At 44.7% G+C, this 20574-nt stretch overlaps 1 protein-coding gene across 2 annotated transcripts; it reads left to right on the forward strand.

Moving 5' to 3' along the window:
* The first annotated feature begins 1106 nt into the window (after nucleotides 1-1106).
* Nucleotides 1107-19263, forward strand: LOC115091848 (mitochondrial uncoupling protein 2-like). Of its 2 annotated transcripts, XM_029602107.1 has the most exons (8): nucleotides 1107-1262; nucleotides 3473-3602; nucleotides 6940-7152; nucleotides 8770-8977; nucleotides 9746-9943; nucleotides 10495-10596; nucleotides 12264-12444; nucleotides 18034-19263. In XM_029602107.1, the coding sequence occupies exons 3-8, from the start codon at nucleotides 7027-7029 to the stop codon at nucleotides 18146-18148; spliced, it is 930 nt and encodes a 309-aa protein (XP_029457967.1). In that variant the 5' UTR covers nucleotides 1107-1262; nucleotides 3473-3602; nucleotides 6940-7026; the 3' UTR covers nucleotides 18149-19263. The 2 variants fall into 2 exon arrangements, with proteins under 2 accessions (XP_029457967.1, XP_029457968.1); XM_029602108.1 differs by lacking the exon at nucleotides 3473-3602 and having other exon boundaries at nucleotides 1120-1262.
* The last annotated feature ends 1311 nt before the right edge of the window (nucleotides 19264-20574 follow it).

Here is a 20574-nt window from a genome sequence, read left to right on the forward strand (position 1 = left end):
ACACAAACTTCACTGCTCCCGTTAGAAACCAGGATAAAACTCAAGGCCCTCTGTTTCATCTTCCCCAGAGAGTCTCTCTCCCTTCTCCTTGCCTACTATCCCCTACTAGAGGAGAACCATCCTCCCAAAAGACCTGTCTATCCTCTCCCTACCCCTGCTGACTTCCGCAAAACTGACCTATACATGATTGAGGGCCTTCAGTTGCTCTACTCCTAAAATCTGAAACAAGGTACCAAATACCGATTTGCCTTGAACCATGCTACCTTACCTTCTGGAAAAAAGCAAAGGCATGGCATAGCTGTTCAATCAGGCCTCCCCCCGCCAGTCCGTTCATTGCAAATTAAGTTCCTGTGCTGGGACACTGCCAGTATGACTGCTCATGATAATACAACTTATGTAACTGCTAATGTACTTGCCAGTCCTTGAAAACTGATTGTAATCCACTTTGAGACCACTCTTGGAAGAGTGGCAAATAGATAAATAATTAAGAGCCTGTAATCAGTCAAATCTTGGGTGCATTGCTAAGGTCAGAGGTGTTTTGGAGACTGCGGAATGTGTCTGGAGGGGACGGCAGATGTCATACAGAGGGCTCCCATGGGGTTTCAGCAGTAATTAATTGTGTTGGTCCCGACCTCATTAGTCAGTAACTGGACCTTTCTGAAGCCCCACCCCACACCTCCCCATCAGCTGTCAAAACATTCTGTGCCACTTCAGGGGACAGATCACAACATGTTTACTGTCCCTCCTACCTCAGATTCTCTTTACGGCTTTTAAAGTCAGTTTCCTCACACGTAACCACCCTGTGCAGAATTATTTCAGCTAGGCATGTAATTGCCAGCTCTCCTCCCCCCCCCCTCCCCCCTTAAGCAGAAGGCTCTTAGTTTTTTCCCTTTCTTCCTCCTTACATCTCTCTTCCTCCAGGGCACATCATGGGGGGGGGGGGCTCTCTCTATGACACTGGCATGTGTAGGACCACAGCAAGGCTGGTGCCCCTTACATCACTGATTGCGGGTCAGATGACTCCCCTCTCATGTAGCCTGCTGGATCGTTACCTTGACTGGTACATTGCCCTGAAGGAACCCCGTGGGTCACAGGGACTATGCAGATTAGGTTCCATCCCCGACAGGGGGTATAAAGAAAGCCTAGCAAGGCACTCTGTCAGCAGTGAAGAGGGAGAGGTACCCGATGCACTGGGCTCCCTGTAATAATACTGAAAAGGATTTAAAACGAGGAGCTACAGCACTACCTGTTCACATCTGCAGGTAAGACAGGCATAGGATACTCCGAGGGCTGCTATGGGTGCATTAAGAGGTCACCAATGCTGCTCACTAAGGGGGTACCTCTTTGGTGAATAAGACTGCTACTGATGCTTAATGCTAAATAAAATAGGTAAATAAGCATGAAATTTGAGTATTACACTACATATAAACCTGGCAAAGACAAGTGGTAAGTGCTTTAGTGCCAGTGCTTTCCTAGATGTGTGCAGGATTTGTATTGTCGCACTTGTAGAACTGGATCAGAAACCCTTCCCTTTTTGGCATGCACTGATTTAGTTTGTTGGCTCTTGCCGCTCCCGGGGGTTCTGCTGAATGGCTGTTTTCCTCTGGCACCCTGGTTTTAGAGAATCTTTCATCCACCGCGGTTGCTCCCAGCCCAGTGCTCGGCCACCTCCCGCCCCGTCTAGGTTTCAGAATCTTCACGATGAATATGCAGATTTATTTGCAAGTCATTTCCATAGCAATATATCTTGTGGACATCCTGAAACCCAGCAGTTCGTAAGGTCAATAGGAAAGGTTTGAGAACCATCGCACTAAGGGGTACTAGCAGAATATAAATCAAATAAATTGTTATTAGTGCTCAGAATTAAGTGAAATGGGAGGCAGCTACTGATTCCACCTGACAACTGGTGCATTTCAGCATTATACTGGGAGCAGTATCAGGACCAGAGCAGCTACAAATGAGCTGATATGTGCGGTTACACAGAATTATGACGGGTAAGCTATCTTTAGTGCTATCCGAGCCCTGTGAAGCCGTCATCATCTCTGTATCAAGTGACCAACTTGGGAGCAAAGAATAGGTGAAGAGCATTTGTAAACAGTGTCTGCCTTGCCTAGCAACCCCCTGGATCAGTTGATGCAAGAAGATGACAGCAAGCTATTAAGAGGACTTCAGGCAAGGTTTAATTGGTACAGCTGGGTGAATCCATATAGAGTAAGGCGTTCTGCAATGGGCTTTGAGTAGACGTGGCATAGTTCTGAGCAGTCTTGGCTGGACATGGCTGACTCTGGACAAGACATTTATAGTCGTTTTTCCAGGTAGAGCAGCAAACGGGATCAGATTAATGAGTTGAGATGCAGGCCAGTGGACCCTGGGATTCTCAGTGCCCAGGGGATGGATGCACACAGCAGGTCACTGTGCAGAGCAGGTAGAAAAGACGTTTTGGTGGGGCCTGCCACCTTACTCCCTCTCCCTCTCGGTCTCCAGGCTGGTCGTGGGGAACATGCAGGAAGGCAGCATGGCATATGAATGAGTTGCCTTTCCAGCCTCCTGGAGGAGAACGTTTATTGTTTATTTGCTGCAAACTGGATTCTTTGCAGGTTGTGCTACTTTTGTTTGGAACAATCCAAAGATGATGTTGGAGACCTTATCAGAGGAAGGAGTAGCTGTGCTCTGAAAAGTTCCTGCTCAGGCGGGATGTGCATTTGTTTAAAAGCAAAGGGTAATCCAAACAGAAGCGGGCATATTTGGTTCAGTTAATTTAACCATGAAACTAATGCCCAGTCCTGGCAAAAAAAACCTCCAAAATGTTCATGTTCATTTTCGGGAAAGAGTCTTCACTATTTTCACATAGTGCATGCTATTTCTGGAAAACAATACACACACACAAATTTAAATGGCCACAAAAGGAAAAAAATTAATGAAAATCCCAGCGAAACAATAAAATTCCCATGTACATCCCAAATGCACAATCTAATTTTTGGATAACCCGAGTGGGACCAATTAAAAAAGGTATCAGAGCTGGTGAAGAATCCCGTTTTCTGCAGGACTAGTAAAACACTGCATTTATTTACTGTTACCATTATTTTAATTAAATTGACTGGATTATGTGGGGGTTTTCTTTATTTCACTAAACTTTTGTTACCAGCAATGTCAACTATAAATGTTGCTGCATGGCAGGCCCAAGCATAAATGGCCAGTTTCACTTACCTGGGAAGCATGGTGAAGATGCTGAATGCATGTTAGGCTAATGTTATCCTTATTCCCCATCCTATGTCTGTGGGCCAAAAGCTTAGTAAGTGAACATTAATGGACAGATTTACTGGGAAAAGCCTTAATAAACCCGGCCCTGGGTATGAGAACAGCCTCCCAGTAGCAGTCAGAGAGATACTGCGGCACCCTGAACTCTGAAGCACTTCCCTGGGGAAGAATAACAGAAACAGCCTTTCTTTTGTTTTTGTTTTTTCCATTGCAGGGTTTTGGTTTTTTTATTATGCTCAAAATAAGGCTCGCTACGTTCCACTCGATGAAGATTTACAAAAACAGAGATACGAACAAACATTTCATAGAGCGAGACAAAATCTTTTGACTCCACTCAAAATCAGGTAACTTTCTGAAATATAAACTCTCTCTGGACGCAGGAGAATTATTCCTGCCTCTTCCCTAAGAATCTTTCAATTGTAAACTTTTCTACTCAAGCAATTTATCTTCATACTGAAACTGGGATGGGAGTAGATATTCTCTTAATGTCCATAATAACAATATCAGCTTGGCTTTCTATTATGATCACTTGCTTGCAGCTGGACAAAGTGATGTAAATGGACAAGACTCACAACAGAGTAGGATAAACAAGACGATCCCTAGTGGCAAGGGGATGGTAATGAAGCACAGGCTTAACCTGCGTAGAGTGGCAGTTACAACCCTGAACAAAAAGCACCAGCTTAACCTGCACGGAGCGGCATAAGAACATAATAAATTGTCATACTGGGTCAGACCAAGGGTCCATCAAGCCCAGCATCCTGTTTCCAACAGAGGCCAAACTAGGCCACAAGAACCTGGCAATTACCCAAACACTAAGAAGATCCCATGCTACTGATGCAATTAATAGCAGTGGCTATTCCCTAAGTCAACTTGACTAATAGCTGTTAATGGACTTCTCCTCCAAGAACTTATCCAAACCTTTTTTAAACTCAGCTACACTAACTGCACTAACCACATCCTCTGGCAACAAATTCCAGAGCTTTATTGTGCGTTGAGTAAAAAAGAATGTTTCTCTGTATTTTTTTAAAATGTGCTACTTGCTAACTTCATGGAGTGCCCATTATTATCCGAAAGTGTAAATAACTGATTCATATCTACCCATTCTAGACCTCTCATGATTTTAAAGACCTGTATCATATCCCTCCTCAGCCGTCTCTTCTCCAAGCTGAACAGCCCTAAGCTCTTCAGCCTTTCCTCATAGGGGAGCTGTTCCATCCCCTTTATCATTTTAGTTGCTCTTCGCTGTACCTTCTCCATCGCAACTATATCTTTTTGAGATGTGGCGACCAGAATTGTGCACAGTATTCAAGGTGTGGTCTCACCATGGAGCGATACAGAGGCATTATGACATTTTCCATTTTATTCACCATTCCCTTCCTAATAATTCCTAACATTCTGTTTGCTTTTTTGACTGCTGCAGCACACTGAGCTGAGGATTTCAATGTATCATTCACTATGATGCCTAAATCTTTTTCCTGGGTGGTAGCTCCTAATATGGAACCTAACATTGTGTAACTACAGCATGGGTTATTTTTCCCTATATGCAACACCTTGCACTTGTCCACATTAAATTTCATCTGCCATTTCAATGCCCAATCATCCAGTCTCACAAGGTTTTCCTGCAATTTATCACAATCTGCTTGTAATTTCACTATGTAACATCAGGACATGCTAGAGATATAAAGGGGTACATTTTAAAAAGGAGTGTGTTTTTTGTTTATATTAACAACCTACTTTTCAGTTGATAGGGATAAACTGGAATCCTGTAGCTCAGGTGATTCGTTACTTATAGGCACATGGGACTACGTTTGCTTTTATTGGAACCTCTCTGTTGGGATGCCCTAACTCTCCTGTTTCATTAGTATCCTTCAAGGATACATTCCTCCGAACCATGCACTGCTGAGCGACTGTCGGCTTTCCCCCTCATTCTAGTTTAAAAGCTGCTCTCTCTCCTTTTTAAAAGTTAGCGCAGTTCGGCAGTTACAACCCTGAACGAAAGGCACTGGGTTATCCTGCACGGAGCAGCAGTTACTACCCTAAAAGACTCGTGGAGGAAAAGGGAATGAGTGTCTGGTTTCCTATGTATGTGCTCTATCCAAAGTGGATCAGTCACTTCTGGGCAGACTGGATGGGCCATGTTGATCTTTAGCTCCCATCATTTACCATGAGCTCCATATGCAAAGCAATTTGGCTGGCTACGTTTGGGCTTATATAGAGAAGCTTAATCACTCAACTGGTTCAAGCAGATATATTTCCAACACACAGTCTTAGTCTTAGTTTAATAACAAGTGTGTTTTTTTAGAAATATATCTGCTTGAACCAGTTGAGTGATTACTCTTCTCTATACATGTTTGGATATTCTCTCTCTATTTGCCTCTAGACATCACTATTTCATAAGTTAGCCAGACAAACCACTGGATTTGAATTTCCCACTGTGTCAGCTGCCACAGATTTATCCAGGGTATGTTTTTAGCCAGATAAAACTAGCTGGATAAACTGGAGACGTTACGGGGGCATTCCGGGACAGGGTTAGCGTATCTGGATAATGCAATGCTATCCAGCTTTGTTATGCCAGAGAGCAGTCCTGAAGTTATCCCGATAACTTGTACTTTGTCAGAGTATATTCAGCGGAATGCATAATCCGCTTCAAGCCACTGAATATAGGAGTAAAATTATCAGTAACTTACCCGCTCCCCACCCTGTGATGTCTTTACATTTCACAGTCTGAGAGTCTGCTAAGAACAGGGATGTTTAACAAGGAGCGAAGGTGCAATGGATAGGACAGTCCTCATTCTGAGAGCAAGTTCCAAAGCCATTTACCCAGGCAGATAAGAATGGCTATAAGCTTTAGTGGGTATCCACAGGGCACAGACTTTTAGCTGTGGGATAAAGAGGCATTCTTGTGGCCATTTAGGTCAAGGGAGTAAAACAGCATGAGGCCAATATTCAAAGTGCATTCAGTGCTATTTAACATAGAAACATAGAAATGACGGCTGAAAAAGACCAATCGGCCCATCTAGTCTGCCCAGCAAGCTTCCACACTTAGCTGCTTAATATGGGCCCATGTTCAGTGGCTACTACTTAGCCGAACAAGTCCCTAATGCGTCTAAAATGTTCACAAAAGAAAAGAGGGCGTGCATTAGGTGGATCGGGGCGGAGCGAGTTAGGCACATAACTTATACCAATATTCGGAGTTAGGCGTATAAGTGTATGTCTAAGTTTAGCCGTGCCAGAGAGCAGGTCCAAGTTGAGCCGAATCGACTTATCTGACAAAGTGCACACATATATTTAGTGACTTCACCGCTACATCCAGCTTGGTTACTTAAACGGCCAGCTTTGAATATTGACCTCTGTGCGTACGTTAGATTTTTTCAAGCGCGGTTTCCCCCCTCCTCAGCTGCCCGCACAAATAACATCTGTAAAGCACATGCTCGCTTTTAACATTGTGGCTAGTTTTTCCTATGAAAACTAGCGCAAGGTAGGCATGTTAAGCGTGCTTGCACAGTTTGCCACCATGCAGGTTGTTTGCAGATTTATTCCGTGTCTACTGCCGACCTTACGTGACCTCCTTAAAGGACCCCTGACTTTGTAGCACAGGGTGGTTAGCTCAGCGAGGGGGCGAGAGGTCGGCTTCAGGACTTACTGAGGTTTCCTAAGCTGTCTCTTTCTCATGTCCACCAGGAAGACCGCCGCTGCTGCTCGCCCACCACAACTTGAACACAACTCTGGCTTCTCGGGACTGCGACTGAACACCACTGGTGTGGAACAATGGTGGGACTGAAGCCCACTGATGTACCCCCGACGGCTGCTGTGAAATTCGTGGGGGCTGGGACGGCCGCTTGCATAGCTGACCTGTTCACCTTCCCCCTGGACACTGCTAAAGTTCGATTGCAGGTAAGACCAATCTCCCCCCCCCAAGTAGGAGGAACCTGGGTAATACCAACACTGAACCTTCCCCTCTCACCTCTGTGCAAGCTGCCCATATACGGCAGACGCCAAAACTGCTGGTGAGAGTTTCCACCTCTGAAGTGGCTGCAGGACACGGTTTTGAAGCATTATAATTATAAAGTGCGATTCCATCCCGTCAGAGTGGCAGATTTCATATCTGTATCAATTTATTTTGGCCTGGAACGTCTCCTCCTCCTTTCAGCTCCCATGTCATTTGGAATTGGCCTGCCTTGGGCTTTCATTTTCGCCCCTATCTTATAACCCCACACCTAGCCTAGCCATTGCAGCATCGCTTCTCAGTCAGGGGCTACAGGCCACAGCTCCCTCTGGAATGTGGTAATGTGAACCCTCATTCTGGCCACCAAGGGTAGTCACTGTATAGTGACTATGATTCTCGCCCCATCCCCCACCCCCTCCGATGCTGTCAGCACCTGGATTCCCAGACCTCCACATGGCCATGTGCAACACTTGCCATGAAACCCCTGGGCCAGACCATCAAGGTCAGTATTATTAAATTACAAAGCCAGCAAAATTCACCCAAAACTGTAGATTTTGCCATTTTGAAAAGGCAACAGGAATTGTTTCATCGCTGATTTGCCAATGAAAGCTTTTAGGACTAGATTTAAATTTTGGGCAAAAAAGGTGCAAATGGATAAAAAAAAAAAAAGGCTGCACGTGCACAGTTTAGAAAAAAAAAAGCATCTTTTGCTCAAGGATTTCATTTACTGCAACTTCAGGAAGGGGAAAAAAAAAATCCACAAGGAAAAGAATAATGGTACAAATAACCTTTTCTGCAAGATGCACTCTGGGACGTTTGCCCATGTCTTAAGTCTCACGGGGAATTTTACAGAAGTTTGTTTGCCCAAATTTTTCTGTGGATAATTTTCCCTTCCAGAAATTGTAGAAAATTAAATCACTGTGCAAAAGATGCACCATTTCAAAATTGTGCAAGCAACATGACTTTCAGGGGATTTTCCCACACCTAAATCTGGCCTTTAGTTCTGCACCTCCTCAGGGAGAGCTTTTAACCCTTTGAGTCTCTGAGATTGAAATGTCTGTCTAAGAGAATGATTATATTGGAATGAATGAGTGAAGGTGACATGGTTGGGAGGGCGGAGTCTATGAGGATAGTTAGCTGGGTGGAGTCTATGAGGTGTGTGACATGGTTGGGAGTGCGGAGTCTATGAGGGTAGCTGGCTGGGTGGAGTCTATGAGGTGAGTGACATGGTTGGGAGGGCGGAGTCTATGAGGGTAGCTGGCTGGGTGGAGTCTATGAGGTGAGTGTTATGGTTGGGATGGTGGAGTCTGAGGTGAATTACACGGTAGGTGGTTGGAGTGAATAAAATGGTTGGGTGGGTAGAGTTTACAAGATGACTGACAAAGTGAGAAGGATGGAATACTTGAGGTGAATGACAGGGTGCAGAGAGCGGAGTCGAGGAGATGAATAACTTTGGGTAGAAGCTATGAGATGAATGGTAGGGTTAAGAGAAGTGATTGCCTCTCTATTGATGTGCAATGGAGCCTTTTCCAGTGATGCATTTATTTTTGATGACTTGCTGACAGATCCAAGGAGAGTCCAAGTCTGGAAGTAATGTGAAGGCCATCCAATACAAGGGTGTCTTTGGCACCATCACCACCATAGTGAAGACGGAAGGCGCTGCCAGTCTGTACAATGGACTGGTGGCTGGACTCCAGCGTCAGATGAGCTTTGCTTCAGTCCGTATTGGGCTGTATGACTCTGTGAAACAATTCTACTGCAGACAGACAGAAAGTGAGTAACTGAGCAATGAAAGCCCTCCATCCAGAAATCATTAAACCAGTGCTACGCGATGCTTGTCAGCCATTGATCCTTTCAACCGTATCAGCAAAGTCATCTTCTATCAAATATTACCTCCATTAATAATCTTTGCTGTTTTATTTTTTTTAATGTTGTGCCATCAAAAAGCTGTTCTCAGGGTCAGTGAGTGCCAATGGTGACTCCCAGGCCTTAGGTTAAATAGCACTAATTAGTACTGAAAATGTCCAATTACTCGGTCCTGGATACTATGGCTAAGAATGGTGTGAAGACCACACTCATTGTCCCCGAGGGAAGGAAAGTTTCACCCATTACTCAATGGTGACACCTGGTGGCCTGACTCAGGATGCAGGTTATGGCATTCCAGAGGGAGCAGCGACCTGTGGATCCTGGTCAAGGAACATTGCTGGGCTAGGTGGAGGGGGTTATAAAGTTAAAACAAAAACCACCAAACAACCCACAGGTAGCTGCAAATAGAGCCATAGCCCAGAAAATAAAAAGGGTGGTTCCAACTGATCTGGAAACCCAAAGGAGCAAGAGAAAAGTGCTGGGACAGAAAGGGGAAAAAAGCCACCACACTTGGGACCAGATGAAACATCCTGCTGAGAATCATGTTCTAAAAACACTAATGATGCAAGGAACCCAATAGGTTTCTGATGAGCTGTAAGGTCTTTATTGATAAAGGATGCCCTCACGTGGCAGAGTGAGAAACCAACGTCATTCTCTCTTGTATTCCTCTCCCAGATTCCGGTGTTGGATGCCGGCTGCTTGCTGGCTGCACCACTGGGGCAATGGCTGTGACGTTTGCTCAGCCCACTGATGTGGTGAAGGTGCGATTTCAGGCCCACGTGAAGATGGACCATGGGGACCGGCGGTACAATGGCACCATGGATGCCTATAAAACCATTGCTAAGGAGGAAGGCATGCGAGGACTGTGGAAAGGTACCACTTTTTTGAGGTCTGTAAGGGGAAAAATGATGGTGCAGGAACTAGCAACTGCACCCAGCAGATGAGTAGAGTGGCAACTGTTGTATCACTGCCCAGAATCAACCAGGAGAAGCAGAGGCTTATTAAGGAGCTAAGGTCTACCCAAGTCACGTACACAGACATAAGAGCACAAAGGGGCTGCAGTGGATGCAAAGAGAGCCAGTTGTTTTTAAATCCTGGTGGAAGAGTCAGGTCAGGAGAGCAAAGTTATTCAGCTAGCACTGATTTTTGGTGAAAGCCAGCTAATTTAAGCCAACCAACTCTGAGCACCCCAATTGCATGCCTAAATCATGGCTGAGAAGCAGCTTAACCTGGCCAGCTAAGTGAGACACTTCTAGGAGACCAGAATCGTCTTCTAGGAGACCAGGCCAGCCCTTTAATGTGATGGTAGCTATCAATTATACTCCCATCTGCCAGAGTCCAGATTTGCTGTTACCAGCTACTGTCGGAATCCTGTATTGATTCTTTACTCACAAACCATTCTCTTATTTTTTTCCCCATCACAGGAACTTTACCAAACATTACCCGCAATGTCATTGTAAACTGTGCAGAACTGGTTACCTACGACCTTATCAAGGAAGCCCTGCTGAAGCATGACTTGCTGACAGGTGAGTCCTCTTACCTACCCAGCACGCAGCTCAGACTGGCAAGGGGGGGTTTGGGGGGGGGAGGGAGAAGACCCTGCAATGAGCGTTAAGGACTGAAGAGCTCTTCTGAAGCAACAGTGCTGAACAGAGACTGCATCCCCTTAGACGAGGGCCTGAAGAGACCTCAGGAGGTCATCGAGTCCAGGAGTTCTGGACTCAATGACCTCGATGTCCTTGGGGGCCCCCAGTCAGGTTTTCAGGATATCCCTAATGATTACGCATGAGATTTATTTGCATACACTTCCTCCTATGTAAGCAAATATTTTTCATGCGTATTCATTAGGGATATCCTGAAAACCCAATTGGCTTGGGAGGCCCCAAGGACCTGTTTGAGCACTCCTGCTCTAATCCATCCCCTGCCTCCAGGCAGGATTCACACACAGTACCAAAACCAAACCAGGTGGCCCTTTGTCTAACCTGCTGTTAAACACCTGAGATTCCACCATCAACTTCGATAATCTGTCTCAGGGCTGAAATACCCTTTCTTCTTGGAACTTTCTTGGAAGTTCTTCCTAATGTCTCACGTTAGTCTCGCCTGCTACAATTTAAACCCATAACTTCCTATTTCCTTAGTTGAGAGATAGAACAATTGCTTATGTATTGGAAGATGGTCTTCTCCTTTACAGGATAGATAAATAAATAAGCCCAGCTCTCTCACTCCACCATCCCTCCTCGATGATGTTATCTAGGCCTCTCTTCATTCACCTCTTCCTCCCAAGTGTCTCAGTCTTTCTCTGAGGCAGAATGAGGGTTTGATATTTTGAGCGCTTTTCTTGTCTTTAAATTGGTGGAGCAGATTCTGGAATCTCTATATCTAAAGTCTGAACACTCCTAAGAGTGGAGATTTGGAGAATGAAAAAGGGAGAGGGCTTCATTTCCCAGTGACATGCACCACATTAAAGGAATTTTAAGGAAGGAGGCAGTGGCTGCCTTCTTCCCTCCGTAAACACCCTTAAGCATTTTTCTCACATGCACAAATTGGATGAGAAGCTTTAGTACATTGGCCCCTACGAGCGTGGACACCATGCACTAGAGAGATAACCCCGACTCCTCTTCCTCCCAGGATTATAATAATACACTTACACTAGGAGGATGAGGATTTGGGGAGGGTTGATGGATGCACGCTGCATCAGGGATCCCAGCTGGCAAAACAATAGGCCCAGCTTTACTTCCAGCCCTCGGTCAGCCAGGGGTCTTCATTATTTAGCATGTCAAACAGAGGGGGAGTGAGAAGGGCAAAAACAAAAAGGGATCGATGTGATAGCCAACAACCCTATAGTAAAAATATCTATCACCCTATGTATCTTTCCTGATCTACTATGTGCTTATATTATGCCAAGCCCCAGACCTCCACAGCTTCTTAAATGAACCTCAGAACCCATTCTCCTACTGCCTCCCTCAGTATAACAATGCTGCTTGCTAATGCCCCCATCCTTAGTATATCAGCCCCACATCTTCGTGCCTTACCCTCAGTATAACTTCTCCAACTGCTAATATCCCATCCTCGCTTTAACATCCTTACCTCCTAATGCCCCACCTCTTCGTAGCTGCATCTGTTTTACTCCAGCTACTTGCAAGCAGTTGCATTTTTAATTCGAAGCTACATTGATAATATTTTTTTTTTTCAGATAACTTGCCCTGCCATTTCGTCGCAGCCTTTGGGGCTGGATTCTGTGCCACGGTTGTTGCTTCCCCTGTTGATGTGGTGAAAACAAGATACATGAACTCTGCCCCAGGCCAGTACAGCAGTGCCTTGAACTGTGCGCTCACCATGGGGATAAATGAAGGGACCACAGCTTTTTACAAAGGGTGAGTTCTCCGACAACAGCGGGATGTGTGTGAGAAGGCAAAGGTTTTTCTGCATGGAGCGCTGCCTTTTCCTGCAGATGGGTGCTGCAGAAGGCAGGAGCAGCATAATTGTGCCGAGAACCTGGAAAACAATTCCGTTTCCTTTCTAAGATTTCATGCTAAGACTTTCAAGGGTGAGTTTCAAAGCCGTTTATGTCAAACACGGTTTTATGCAGGTAAAGAGCAGATTATGAAATTGCTTGAGGTTTATGTGCGTAAACATTTGTGTGAAATAATTTCTTGCATACATTTATGCAAACAAAAAGAGAAGGATTCTGGGGAGGAGGAGCAGGAAGAGTTTGGATTCCCAGGCATTTAAATTCACACACAGACGTTAACGTGCAGCAAACAAGTGTAATTTTGTGCAGGTCACTTTCTCTGCGGACTTTTGCATAATTTTTAAAGTAAACTTATGCCTCAATTACTTCTCTAGCCAAACTCATCGAGTCAATTATTCTTCACCAGTTGATAGATTTCTTTACAGATCATGATGTTTTGCATCCCTGTCAACATGGCTTCCATAAGAGCCACTCTACAGAAACACTGCTATTATCTTCCTTTGAAACGTTTTTACGTGGTTTCGATACTAATATAAATTTCATTTTAGTTTTCCTGGACATCTTGGCTGCTTTTGACACTCTTGACCACCAAATTCTTCTGTCCTGTCTCCTCTCTATAGGAATCAACTCTACAGTCCTTAATTGGTTCAAATCCTACCTTTCCAACCGTACACACCTGATTAACATTGGTTCATATTCCTCAAATCACCATACAGTTGCTTCTGGAGTTCCCCAAGGTTCCTCTTTTTCACCAAATCTTTTTAGCATCTACTTACTTCCCCTTTTTCAACTACTCTCTGCTCTCGACATCCAATTTAAAATTTACACAGACGATATTCAGTTTTTTGTCCCATACAAATCCTCCTGGTCAGACATACTTTCCACTGTCATGTTATACATAAACACTGTTAATAGTTGGCTTTCACAAAACTGTCTGAAACTAAACCCCAACAAAACAGAAATCATTTATCTATCCTCAAGTGCTAACCCCTCAATTGGACCACTATCATATCTGCAGTTAAACGGTACTTCCATACCCATCCTATCTCATGCTCACAATCTAGGAGTACTGATAAATTCAGACCTTTCTCTCAAACTTTCAAAAACTCCTTTTTCAAACTACATATGTTTAAGCACTTACATCTTCTCTTTTTCTGTGACTTTTGCACTGTACTTCAATCTTTAATTTTCTCGAGTCTTGATTACTGCAGCGTACTTTATCTAGGACTTCCGGATTCCGCAATTCAATCTTTACAACTAGTCCAAAATTCAGCCGCTTGGATTTTACTTGGTTCACCCTTAAAAAAAATCACATTACTCCAGTTCTATTTTCGCTACATTGGTTACTGATCAAGTTCAGAATCATTTACAAGATATTATCTATCATACATTCTCTTCTTGGAGAAGTCCATTACCTGCTATTAATTGAGTTGACTTAAAGAATAGCCACTGCTATTACTAGCAACGGTAGCATGGGATAGACTTAGTTCTTATGGCCTGGATTGGCCTCTGTTGGAAACAGGCTGCTGGGCTTGATGGACCCTTGGTCTGACCCAGCATGGCATGTTCTTATGTTCTTCTTATGTTCTTATGTTCTACATAACCCTTCTTCAATTTGGCTTTGCTCTGTTTTATGGATTTACAAGCCTTCCAGACACTTAAGATAGTTAAATAAAAATGTATTAGATGTTCCGTCCATCAGATTAGCCAGATTAGATCTTTCTAGAAAAAGAGCCTTCTCTGTCGCCGGTCCAGTTTTGTGGAACTCCTTACCATCTACGCGCCGTCAAATTACAAGTGCTAAGGAATTAAAAAATCATTAAATACACATCTATTCTTAAAAGCATTCAACATCCCGTCCACAGAACACATTTAGCTTTTCACTTTACACATTCTGCTCAGACATTGCCAACACTCTTTTCTCTTTTAAGATTTTATTTTCTTTCCTTTTAATTTTTAATTCATGATTTATGTATTTTTTCCTTTTTAAATAATTTCATTTATTGTTTTTATATGCATTGTAAACCACTTTGACCAATACTTTATTGAAAAAACAGTATATAAATATTTTAAATAAATAAATGTGAATTTGCTATGAAAACTGGGGTAACTTCCGTGCATAGCCACTGCACATATTACCCACAATGTTACAAAATTACCCCCCAATCGACCTGCAGGATGCCATTTTGTTTAGAACCATTTTTATTTGTGGTGGTATTCAGATATGTACTTGATCTTAAATTTACTGCCCTATAAAGCCAAGTGGAAGCAGTCAGGGTTACTGAGCTGAAAGAAGAGAAGGCCAAGGGGCGATTTGATAGCCATCTACAAATCCCGAAAGGGGGTAACTGTGAGGACAAGTGATTGGCTGCTCTCCATCTTCACACTGGGGAAAGGACGAGAGGTCATGGGCTTAAATGGCAGTGGGGAGATTTAGGTTACACATTAGCGAGTGTGATGGAACACGCTACCCAGGAGGTTACTGAAATCTTAGTCACTGGAGGACTGTAAGAGCAGCAGGTTAGACAAACGTCGGTCTGGGATAGTTTGCATACAGTGGGTCTGACCTAGAGGAAGAAGGGTGACCTCTGGAAATCCCTTCCAGCCCCATTTTTTTCAGTGGTTTCCATTAACTCATTGCAGGGTTGTATGTGCTAGCCTGTTGCACATTTACTCTCAAATGAAGTTGTTGCAGTCCCGGTCGCAGCACTGGCAACCGGGACCTTACCTCGCCTTCCGGGGGTCCGGGGTCTGCCAGCCAGAGCGCCGCTCCTTGGGCCTGGGTTCGGGCGGCAGTCACTGCATCCGGGTGGGCCTGTGCGGCCTGTTCGGCGGCGTCTCCATGAGGGAGACGCCGCTGAGTCTCGGAACATTGCCCCTCCCCTCCTAGGCGCGCGTGCGAGGGGGGGGGCAATTTAAAGGCCTTTTCCCGCCGGACCACAGGCCGCCCCTTTTGTGACCTCAGACGCCGGCAGATACTTAAGACTGGCGTCTGCCTTCAGTCAGTGCCTTGCAACAAGGTTACCTGCTTTCCTGTTGCTGTGTGCTGCGGACGTTGTCTGTATTCTCTTGCGATCCTGTCTTCAGTTCCAGTTCCAGGTTCAAATCTTTGACTCCAGTTCCAGTTCCGGGTTCGGACCTTGTCTTCAGTTCCAGTTCCAGGTTCAGACTTTCGTCTTCAGTTCCAGTTCCAGGTTCGGACCTCCATCTCAGTTCCAGTTCTTCTCCTCCTGCTCCAGTTCCCGCTTCGGTTCCAGTTCTGGACCTTCCCGCTCATTCCGGCTTGCTTCTCCGGTGCTGACTTCTGCCTGTCTCCGACTCTGCTCGCCAGCCGCCTGCCTTGACCTCGGACCATCTCTTCAGATTGCTGCTCGCCTAAGTCCCAGTGGTCCGGGCTCCTCCCAGGGGAGCCTCGGACTTCCAGGGTGAAGTCATCTTCTTCGATCACCTAAGTCCCAGTGGCTCGGATCCTCAAGGGCTCCTCCCGGGGGGATCCGGGCTTCCAGGGTGAAGAGCTCCTGCTCGCTCAACCAGCATCCACCTCCCGGCCTGTGTTCTCTCCACGGAGACTCCTTCTCCCATCATCCTCTCTCTCCGTCAGGCCGGCTCAAGGGTCCACTGTTACTTGCGCAACAGAAGTAACAAAGACAAAGAAACTGGAAACCATGGACCTTGGGAAATCACATGTCACCAATACAATATGTCTCCCTGCCTGGATGGCCTGAATAAGAAAATTTCATCTCAGTTTTTGAAACAGAAAATAATTGCAACTGGATTTTATAGTTATGATGTTATTTCTTTAAACTATCTATGTAATTACAAACTGAGTGGTAGGATGGTCTTTAACTGAATTAGCAATAAAATTGGGTTCATATAACAAACCTTTACACCACTGCCATAAAAATGCAGAAACATACATTCTGATGGCAGATGAGACCCATAAGGCCCATCTAATCTGCCTGTTTTCCCTTCCTGTTGTGATGCTAAAGATCTTACTGAGCTCTGACTTTACAGTCACTTCCCCACCACTAAGGATCATATTTGCTTTTCCAAGTTTTCTTGAATTAGGAGGCAATTTTGGTCTTCACTAAGAGGCTGTTCCATGCATGCACCACTCTTTTGATGAAGAAATGCTTTCTTTGATTCCTTCTACATCTTCCCCCTTTCACCCTCACATTTTTTACCTCTGGTTCTCTGCTCTAGACATTGTAAATTAGATCAAAGGTCATGACCTGTTTAGAAAATATGGAATATCAATGGGAATATGTAGACAATGGTCCTAAAATAATGTCCCGAAGAAACTGGATCTTGGCCAACCTCCACACCATGCTCCCCCCCACCCGACTGGGCCATAGCATTGAATACAGAATGCAATTCATCAGAGCAGGCAAGGTATGTGGCCGAAGTGATGCCCTCAAACTGAGGAGAGGGGAGTAGGATTGCAACTTCACTCACATCACCCCCAAACAGACTAAGCCTGGCTTTGTTTTGCAGTACTGCATGCATCAAAATTAGTCGTATGCTTCTTAGGGAAATTAGAACTACACAGCTGCATGCACGGAATAGGGTGGCAGAGGGTCGAGAAGGCAAGATTTGACTCCCTACTGCCTCAGAAACAGCACAAAAGGAGTCAGCTTGGAAGTGGCTTCATTTCTGACCATTGGCTATCAAAGGTGCCTGATTTACTCCTGAGGGCAATTCATTATCCAAGGGAGATGGGGAGAATATTACCCACTTAGAATTAAATGTAAGGCAGGATATAATTTTCTAAATAAATAAATCCCGTTGCTATACCCAGTTCTCAGACCGTATGTCAAATATTACATAGAAATGACGGCAGAAAAAAAACAATCAGCCCATCCAGTCTGCCTAGCAAGCTCCCACACTTATTTTCCCATACTTATCTATTTCACCGACCACCAAGTTCAGGACCCTTGTTGGTAACTGTTTGATTCAAATTTCCTGCCACCCCCTGCCATTGATGCAGAGAGTAATGTTGGACTTGCATCAAAGGTGAGCCTAAGGCTTAATGGTTACGGGTAGTAACCGCCGCATCAAGCAAGTTACCCCTACACTTATTTGTTTACCCAGACTGTGTAGTTCAGTCCTTGTATGTTGTTGTCTGAATGCAAATCCTCTTTTCCACATTTCCCCTTGCTGTTGAAGCAGAGAGCAACGCTGTATATGCATTCAAAGTGATGTATCAGGCTTAATTGGTTTAGGGAACCGCCGCAATAAGCAAGCTACCCCCACGCTTATTTGTTTACCCAGATTGTGTAGTTCAGCCCTTGTAGGTTGTTGTCTGCAGTATGGAATTCCATTTGTTTTTTAGAATTTGCTAACGAGGAAAAGTGCTTCCTCCAGTCCCAGTAAAACTACCACGTGTGTACAGGGAGTCTTACCACTCTATTCCTTTCTCCATTTTCCTAGGTCCGGCTCTCACTGTACAGATCCCTCTGATTCATGCTGTGTTTGCTCTGTCCTTTTTCAGCTTCATGCCTGCGTTCCTGCGCTTGGGTTCCTGGAATATTGTGATGTTTGTGACCTTTGAGCAGCTGAAGAGGGCCATGATGATGGCGCGGGCCTCTTGGGAATCTCCCTTCTAGCAGCATCAAACCTCTGCTGTGCCACTGAAGGTCCTGAAGACCCCAGAAGGGACACACGGCAGCCAACTGGGGATGGAGGAAGGTCAGACAGCCTGAGCAGTATATAAGGCACGGTGTGTAAGCTCTGACCTGCACCCTTCTGAATTCCAGAAGAAAGCTGTGACTTTTCGAAGGAAGCACTTCCTCTTTTTTTTTTTTTATAGGACTGGCCTTAGAAAGACAATTTTTTAAAAACTTGTCACAGGTTGACAAGCTGGAAAAGTAAATTATATTAATTATTTTAAGATACTTTTAAGGGGAGGATGCAAAAGGCTTATAGAATATATGAAATTCCACGGAAGCAGTCAGCACACACAGCGAGAGGAGCAGGAATGTCTTAGGAAAAGCAGCTAAAGGTCCATCAGAACCTAGGTCTCAGCACCATCCTGATTTCCTTCCTGTCCACGAAGGAAACGTCAGGTAATACACAATCTATTGTGCCAGGATGGGTAAGGCGGATTGTTAAACACTCAAGCAGCGCTGCACACAAGAGTGAGTCCCTGTGCACTCATGTCACCAGTGGAAACAGTCCAGCAGGAAATCACAAGCCTTTTCAGAAGGATTTGTTATATTGACGAATGCATTCAGAGACATGAAGCCCTGAGCCTAAGCGAGGCGACAGCTCCGTCCACTGCTTTATGAAGACTTGCTTTGTTGAGTGTTATTCACATGGATCATCATGGTCATCCACTTTCCTGACATACTTAAGACCAAAACATCCACTGTACATGGCCTTCACTGATGCAGTGCTCATCAAAGGTTTCTACTGGGGACCTAGTTAGGAACTGTGGCAAATTCACTTTCCTGTAATGTGCTGTGATATGTTTACAATAATGTACACACTACTGCCTGCTTCTCCTTTTTTGTGCTTTATGTTACTTGGTTAAGTAATCACAGTGGGGAGCACTTTGCCAGCTCTCTGAAAGTTCTCTGGAGCCCACGAGTGGCCACAGGTTCAGTAGTGCAGGATCTAGTAGCCATGTCTGTCCAATAGGTGATATCGTGCATGGGCTTTTGAAACCTCTAAGTCCTGTTCTTATGCTGATCCAATAAAAGGTATAACAACCTGCAAAGAATCCTGGGTTCAGGCTGAGTTTGGAAGCCAATATGCTAATTGCACCCATAGTATAGAAATATAAGTTGCGGTGAGACACTCCAATACAGCCTAAATAGGAACAGGGCTAAAAGGGTTGAGACTCCATCAGCGAAGCGTTCCTTCACCTCTCATAGATGCAACTTTACATTTGAAGATAGTTCCAATCCCAAATTAAGACACTTTTCACCACTAGATCTTTATTCATTTTAGGCTTTGCTCACATCTTTTCATTGGTTACATTCAGGCACTTGAGATATTTGGGATATGGGAGGTAGGAAGTTAAGGATTTAGGTGGTGAAATTGATTCAAGAAAAGGTGGGGCTAGGAAAGGAACAGAAAGCTAGTGCTAGTCATGTGGAGCGAGGAGATGTAGAACAAGCAATCTGTAAGGCAGAAGACAGCAGAAGCCATTCCCGGGAAGAGAACGAGTAAACGGGGAGATAACGGTTATCATGGGATGTAGCCTTAAATAACATGGGGTGTGCCGAACGTGACTTGGCAGGTGAACACCAAGATCTTCAGCCTGATTCCAGATTTAAGAAAGAATGAGACAGCCAAAGACATTGTTACCGGATTCCTGCAGAAAAAATTTTCAGAGTTTTGGGGGGGGACTCAAAATGTACTTGTGCGTTCTCGCTTTGTCTCCCGTGTCAATGCACTAAGGAGCAAAGCTGGGCTAACACCTCAGAGTGCGACTTCCATGACTTCTCTTAGTTCTTCCAGCTCTGGATTGTATGTAACTACACGGGGTGCCCGCTCTGTGGTTTTCCTTTCTTTGTATTGCGGTAGATTGTCCTGGGTGTTTAGTGTACAAGCAACCTTCTTGGAGATGATTTTGGGATTATAACTCTTTTGTCTGAAGGATCAGTCAGGTCACTGAGGTGTTCATCCCTGCCTTTCGGACCAGAGCATATCCTACTTTATAAAACTTGGTCACCTCTAAAATCCTTATTCCATTCCTAGGGACCTGTCACTATGAACAGTCCCATTGCTCAGCACAGATGCGTGAGAACTGTGTACACTCAAATGTGTTTTCTAAATAACTTCCTGTAAATAAAAGTCAGAGCGGTTTGGGAACCATATTTCTGGAGTTTTCTGCAGCCATTTCAGATCCCGGCTAATGGAAATTGGTGCTGCCATAGAGAAGACTTTCACCACCTGATGTACCTCTTACAAAAAGAACCTTGAGACTTCAGGATGTTCCCCTGAAATATGGGTTACATAAGAGAGAGAACAGGAAAGCAGAGGTGTAAGTGTACACACAGGCATTGTTTTCCTGTGTCTCTATATA

The sequence above is a fragment of the Rhinatrema bivittatum genome, chromosome 5 (assembly GCF_901001135.1).
Source record: "Rhinatrema bivittatum chromosome 5, aRhiBiv1.1, whole genome shotgun sequence".
Classification (NCBI taxonomy): Eukaryota; Metazoa; Chordata; class Amphibia; order Gymnophiona; family Rhinatrematidae; genus Rhinatrema; species Rhinatrema bivittatum.